This window comes from Montipora capricornis, chromosome 8 (assembly GCF_036669925.1).
Source record: "Montipora capricornis isolate CH-2021 chromosome 8, ASM3666992v2, whole genome shotgun sequence".
NCBI classification, from domain to species: Eukaryota; Metazoa; Cnidaria; class Anthozoa; order Scleractinia; family Acroporidae; genus Montipora; species Montipora capricornis.
The window spans coordinates 52,273,348-52,280,847 of record NC_090890.1 but is presented as its reverse complement, the minus strand read 5'-3'; the positions used below and the strand labels follow the sequence as shown (position 1 = coordinate 52,280,847).

At 36.9% G+C, this 7,500-nt stretch overlaps 1 protein-coding gene across 1 annotated transcript in view; it reads right to left on the bottom strand.

The window, feature by feature from the left end:
- Positions 1 to 3,149: 3,149 nt before the first annotated feature.
- The window catches only part of LOC138014127 (uncharacterized), a 5,798-nt gene continuing 1,447 nt past the window's right edge, over positions 3,150 to 7,500 (bottom strand). Inside the window, exons 3-5 of the mRNA XM_068861150.1 lie at positions 7,455 to 7,500; positions 4,424 to 6,752; positions 3,150 to 3,829 (exon numbers count right to left, since the gene is read on the bottom strand). The exon at positions 7,455 to 7,500 is cut by the window's right edge and continues 16 nt beyond it. Coding sequence (XP_068717251.1) covers positions 3,522 to 3,829; positions 4,424 to 6,752; positions 7,455 to 7,500 — 2,683 coding nt within the window. The 3' untranslated portion in view covers positions 3,150 to 3,521. The remainder of the gene's footprint in view (positions 3,830 to 4,423; positions 6,753 to 7,454) is intronic.

Sequence of the window (7,500 nt, the reverse complement as noted above, 5' to 3'; positions counted from 1 at the left end):
AATAACCACAAAGCAAAACTACAGCTTATTTCGTTCTTTAAATGTATGTTCACAATGTTGTAGACATGAAATCATAATATAAAACGGTAACATCTAAAATGTATGGGCTTGCGAAGCCTGAAGGACTATTTGCAATCAAACAATGGACCAAATCGGCTAAGGTCCGGCTCAGACCCCGTACTTCACATGAGCCGAATCGAATTCATTGAATTAAGTTCATGTGAAGTAAGGAGTCTGAATCAATTTAGAACGGCCGGTCTAATTCGGATCGGCTAAGCAGTTTTACCCCGCCTGGCTTAGCCGTGAATTACGGTCGTGGAGCGGCTTTGATCCAGACCCCGTACTTCACATGAGCTGACTCAAATGCAGAAATTATTACAACTTTGCAATTTTCTTCAGTCATAGTATGCTTCTCTGAATTAATTTCGGCGAAATTAAGTTCGGCGTCCGAATCATTTCAACCGCGATTAATTAATTTGGTTCGGTCTAAATTCGAATTCGATTCGACTCATGTGAAGTACGGCGTCTCAACGGGGCCTAACTCAACCTTGTACCCAAGACAAATCTACCGGGGTTAAGATTGTTTGTGTATGCTATTTACTGGGTTGCCAGTACGGCAATCCCAGTCGGAAAGTGAGTGGCATTTGTTGGGTGTTTTTTTTTCTTTTTCCGTGTCGATAAAAGTCTTCCCTGTCACTCCCCTGCTAAGTGGTGTCTTTTTGCATAGAACCTTCTGCTCGTATTTTCTTAGGATAGAGAGGGAAGTGGAAATGCGTAGATTTCTCTGGTGGACACAGTAGAATGATTAACTTAACCTGCAATGGCGTCGAAAGTTATGTAACGCGAATGGCGTTTTAGTGGATCTTTAAACAAAATATACCCTTTTGGAGCTCAATAATGGAAAGTCAGTTGGATAAACTAGGCAGGTGGTGAAAAACCAACACCAGGAATCTCAAAAGCGACGAGTAATGGACTTCGACAACAATCTATCGCCCGTCGAGCCGAAATCAAAGTGAGCTGTATTTCTAAAATAATGTTTTACCAAGTGTGCTGTTATGTAGAACACTGAAACCGAAATGGAAAATTCTCTGATAACTTATGGGTTCAACAAAGACAGAGAACGAATCGAACACCTTACGTGGATCTGTGATCAACTCGTCACAGTCTTCAGGTAAAAAAAATTATTGGAAATGTGACAGCCAAGAATTATTTGAAAGAAAGCTTGTCGTGTATTTTGTGCTTCATTATTCAATGAAAAGGTTCTCCATGTAAACGGTTTGACCCTGAAATTTAGTTTGTTGCAATATTGCGCATATTTGACACGACTGAGTTTCTTCTCTTCCCGCACGTAATGAAATAGAAGGGGTTTTTGCCTCTAATAGCAAATATGTTGTTTGTTTCAAAAAATTGTTCCCTGGAAAATGTGGCCTTTATGAATTCATTATGTTTTATGATATGCGAGCTTAACTGGATAGCTTTTATGCAATAGTAAAGCATTTTCTTGTCAAAATGAGGTTAGCGTCTTTCTGGTGTGTTAACTGAATTAAATCGTGAGTTTGTATTTGCCGTCTGCCGCGTAACCTTGATTTCCACTCTCAAAATTACCTTCAGAACCTACTTTTTGCGTAGAATAAGCTCTTAGAATGATGTTCTTGTTTTGCATAAAGCAAGCCAACAAAATCTGTACCTTGCTGACTTTGCATTTGTTAGCGTTAATAGTATTTTCGGTCCGATGCTTCTGTTTTATTAGGGGTATATTGTTTTGGTCTCCCATCCAGATACTAATCCCGTCGAACAGCGTTAACTTCAGTGAACTTTGGTATTACAAAGCTGTCAGATGCTCAGAGGGCACGCTTAAACTTGTGGTGAAAAGAAGTTGTGAGGGAACTTGAAAATTATCAACATGTCAGCCCAGAAGCCAATGTTTCTCGCTTCTCTTTTATTTGTTATTCTTCAGAGACTGGAATGCTGTAGTTCAATACCACACAATTCTAATTTTCTGTAACGTACCACAGGCAACCCAGTGTATGCTTCACGGAAGCATCTCCTTGCATTAATAATGTAGCATTCATATTTTAATGATATGGAAATACCTGGAACAAAAAAGTTCCATTCCCAAGGGGTCTGAATTGGGTACAACATTGAGTTAGCTGACTAGGTCAATAGACCACTTCGGAAAATACCATAATATTCTTTGTTTGTCCCCCTAAATTTTGCATAAGCATTGTTTCCACTTTCTCTTGGGACTTACAATGGTCCCACGAGAAAACAAAAACAATGCTTATTCAAAATTTGGGGGTCAAACAAAGAGTATTATTGTATTTTCCGAAGTGGCCTATAGAGGCCACAATTCTCAAAATTGACATGACAAATCAAAGTCGCTGTTCCGGTCGCATGAAATTTCATGGTCATTTTCTAACATAAAAACCTTTTTCATTTTTTGGGATAAAAAGGTTCTTTTGTAAGCGTAGGAGGTTCTTATATGCAGGGGTTTGCTGTATTGTGAGTTCAGTTGTGTCACCATGACTACCCCATTTGTATATTTACCAGGTAACAATTAAGGCGGAAATAGCCGCTTATAACCATAAACCATTTTCTTTCTTAATCCCAGCCTGCCCAATCAATGAAAATCAATATTAAGAGGAAGATTAAAGTGACTTGACTATGGACTTTCGTCGATTTTTATCGATCATAAATAATTGGCTGCCAATTACAATTGATCAATAGATATCAATAGCAATTAAGAGATCTTCAATTGTGACTATCGATTTTCAGCCATTAATAAGGCAAATTTATATAAATCGATTGATGATTATCGATTATATCGATTTTATAGTGTAGTAATCGATGACTTATTATCATTGGTTGGGTATGCCGGGCTTAATATATATCTTGCAATAACCGGTTCTTGATAACAAAGAAATCTAGTGTTATGCAATGGTTAATGCAGTATTGTATAACAGAACAGTCAGAGATGCTCTGCTAAATAAGTCTTATGAAGCAAAATATTTCTACAGTATGAACAACATTAGCAAAAAAAAAGCTAACTAAAAACCAGAAAAAAATCTGGCAATCATTGGGTATCTATTGTCACTGACAATTTAAAATCCAGTGGAGTACTTCGGAGCTAGGCATATGGGCAAGGAGAAGGGGAAGGGGAAAGATAATAAAAATAATAAGGTATAATGAGAACCATTTTAGGATGCCCAGCAGCCTACCAAAATCATTAACAAAAACATGCAATAATTGTAAAGCCTATTTGGATGTTAAGACAATTTTTTCTTATTTTATACTTTCACCTTTAGTTTTTGCAAATGAGTGATACATATAATTACAGTATATCTAAAGAATTATTTGTGGATTACTTTCTGTTGAGCTCTAGTATTTCACAAGTAATGAAAATAAAACCCACGTATATGGCATTTGTGAAAGTCTTCAAATTGCATGAGTGCAACCAAGATTTCTTTGAAAACCCTTGGGATTTAATGAAGAAAATACAAAGGCATTACTAACCAAATCCTTCACAAGTGTGACTTAACATTAAGAGGAACTACTACAACAATGTTTTCTTTACCATTAGGAGTTCTTAAGTTATAATTTAACTCAGCTACAACACAAACACTATCAATTCTTGAGACAGGAATGAAAGCTGCCACTGATTCAGCTTCAAATGAGGGCAGACACACTTGAATTGGTAAACCAAAATAAAACCTTGCATGTGGATGAACTTTATACCAGTGAACACAAGCAAAGGTGTATGGGAGGTCCAAAGTTGCACCATTAGAGGACTGGACAGTCACAGTGTGTTTGAAGAAGTATTGTATAATCCCTGCAAAAGAAAGAAAAAATATTGGTATGGTAGGTACATTATTTTGATAAGAACTAATAGGCTACACTGTATCATTTTCTAGCTTGGTTTCCCTTACAAATCACTTTTGTGCCAATGAATTACATGTATTTATAACAGTTCTAAAAAAGAGAAATGAGCCTATCTACCTGGACTTTCAAAACTGTATTTTTTCACAATTAATATGACTTAAATTTACTGATGTGATAGTACTGTCAATAATGGTCACAAACCTGCAAGTTTATGACTTTGTTACTTCAACAGTGAAAAAAAAAACCTATTTAGAATATATTATAATGACACTGTTCGTGCATTTCTTCACCTTTAATCAAAAGTAAACTACACTGTAACAATATTCCCAATCCAAAGGTTCAAAAGAAAATAAACTAGACAATATAAAAGTAAACGTAAAATCAAAACAAACAAAAAGAACATGCACTTTGATATGATAAAGGTTCAAGAATAAAAGAAATAATTCAGAAACCTTCTTTGATAGGTTTTCAATCATACTTTTATTGTACAAAGCATGCAAGACTAGAGAGCAGTATAATACCTTCACTTATCACAGAAACCCACCTGGCCTTAGATCTTCTGAAGTTGTGTCTAATCCACTGGAACCATACCATCGAGCCATTATACAAGCAGATCGTTCACTTCGTGAATACCGGGAGTCAAGTTTCTGATCGTACAGCTGCAGCTGAGAGAACTGGCAACACAATTTGGGAACATAAACAATACAGTCTTCTTTATGCAGAAAAGTGTACATTTTTGTCAAGGATTCAACTTCACTATCACTCATGTAAATTTCCTTGACTGGAGACGACACTCGAATGAAATGGTTGTCAAGGAAAGACAAATGAAAAAGGTCTGTTCCAGTACTAGCTTTAAGCTGGATACTCTTTCTGTACTCATCTGGCGTCATTGCCTTCTTCTTTGTCATTGCCAATGAGCCGCTGTCTACAGACACTAACATCTCTTTAAATCCAACAAACTCAATTGGCCAAGACATGTTCCTTACTTGCTGCCGCTCAATAAATTTTCTCATAAGTTGCACTTCAATCTGGTGGTTGTTCACATGCATAGCACCCAAAATGCCATTGTAACGTTCAAACGAAAAACACCAGAAGCCATAGACAGGACCAAAGTCAAGAATGCATTCACATAAATGGCAATGAAGATGCATGTTTGGCGTCACAACAGATGTACCATACAAGTCTTCAACAGTTCTGCAAAACTTGACGAGGAGCTCATCTGCAAGTTTTACTTCAGAAGTGTTGATAACTGTTGAACACAGTATGTGACAAGCCTTCACAAATAATTTCCAGCATTGGAGATGTCTATCTGGTAAAACGTCCTTTAGAGCAAAGGTTGAAAATACCAATGCCCAGTTCTTAAACTGGTCAGCAGTAAAGCCTTTAAAGCTGGATGCAATCTTTGATGGAATTCTTCCAATACTAGAAGGAACTTTGAGCTTGTTTACTCGCTTTTGAAGCACTTTAAAGTCTTTTTCATCCAGCAAGTTTAACTCTTTCCACACCTTAAGCATTTTTCTTGTTGTGCCCAGCATCAAGTTGTGCATAGGATCAATGACAACAAAAGAAATAAAATCAAAATATGGAAGGTAAATCAAGGATGAGAATCGCACACCATAGGCACTCTCCTTTGTGTCACGTCCTTTCTTTGATGTTACTGTGTTTCGTACCCTCCATACATGCTCTCTATGCTCAGTGTTAGTACGCAAATTCCAGCTATCTCGATCGAATCCTGAGAAATCTTGTTTCTCTCCAAATGATCTTCTATGAAACTCCTTGGTACACTTGTTGCAACCTTTTCTTGCAGAGAATCCTAAGAAACCACAAAGTTTGCGAGATGCAGGAATGTCACAGCTGACACAAAGTACAGCTAGCTGACAAAATTTGGGTCCAGTTGAGGGGCAATCCAACCAAACGCCATCCCAGAAGTCCAATAGCTCATTCACCAGAGGGTCCAAAAATGGATTCACATCTCTGCTTGGTTCCTGTGGGCCAGGAATAATCCCTACAACTGCAATGTTTTCTTCTTTATTTCTTTCCTGTGGTGGCAAGTTCAGAAAACTTAAATAAATCACCCCAACACTGTATACAGAATCCTTGTATGGCTGAAACCAATCAAGATTCAACATACATCCGAAAGTGTTAGGGGCATCAAAGAAAGGCTCTCCTTTTCCATTCTTGAAATTTTTCCAGACCCTTCCATCATACACATCTCCAAGAAGGTTGATATCCCGAGGGTGCTTTTTATACTGCTCACATTTATCAGCAAATCCAGGCCGTTTAAGGAATTCTTGAAGGGTTTTCTTCACTGAACGGTAGCAGAAAACCCTCTTTGCTTTTAAAGTCAGCTCTCCATGTTTTGAACGTGTAGTTTTAAATAGAGATGCTCCACATGGTTTTCTCTGAGCTCTTTGTGGATGGCGTGGAAACTCTACAAAACTGCAACGCTCACCCTTCTTTCTTCCATTTACCAGAGTACGTACACATTCCTCAGGTTTGTAACATGAACTGCACTTTGGACAAACAATGAACTTTTCAAAGTCATCCCTATTTACTCCTAAAACGTTCCTTACCATATACAGTGACTTAGGCAGCAGGTCTGATATTTGTTTGAGTTTACTACAATGAAGCAACCTTGAGAAAAGTTCCAGCAGCCTTTTCAAAAAACAAAACAAAGTGCTCACTGCAGCATCTGGTAAGTTATGCATGATTTTCCAAGTCATAATGAAAATAATTACAAGTTTGATGAGTGAAGTGCTCAATAAAGATGATTTCTTGGATAGCACAGACTCATTCTCATTAGCAGCATTATCCTCATCAGATGACGTCATCAGGTTTTCAAACTGCAATTCTGCCTCATCATCAGTTTCTTCCTGGGACAAATGTTCAATAAAAGATGTTCAATAACTAAACTAGAAACTAAAAAATGCATAATTTATGACCCAAATATTTTGCTGTCCTTAATTAATATTTAACTTGGGCCAGGGTCTGAAATTAATTTTCTTCTTTAAAAGAAACCAAATGGTGACTAACCAAACAATTTTAGGTTGCCAGACTAATTTTGGTTGACAAATTTTACCCTTGTTTTATTTTTTTCATCCACATTCAAATAGCAACGGATCTTGACAAAAATAATTATTATGAGCGTGACTTCAGTCACGTTAGACACCATTTTTTTCTTCTACACTGTACACTATGTTTTTATCCAAACCAGCTATACTTCTATTGAGGTAAGTTCGAATCATTCTCAATTCATACTGTAGCTTCCATAATACATACAAGGGCATACACTGTACATATATTCTCCACATACAAATTTTGTGACTGGTTTTGCATTGACTTGATGAGTTAAAAGGAAATGCACTCAAGTCAAACATCAGCAGCCAATCACAATAATTTACATAGTAAATTAAAGCTATACTTAAAGCCAAACTGTAACCAGAGCTAAAAATCAAAAGGGCAAAATTGACTTTGGATGTATCAACTATTGCAGCTGTGCAAGAACCATCAATATATGAAACATCCTTCTTTAAAATCAATCAATAAAGAAATAAGTAAATGTAAGGTTGACTTACATAAAAGTCTTCCACACTGTCTGTTGACTCGGCAGCAGAATTACAA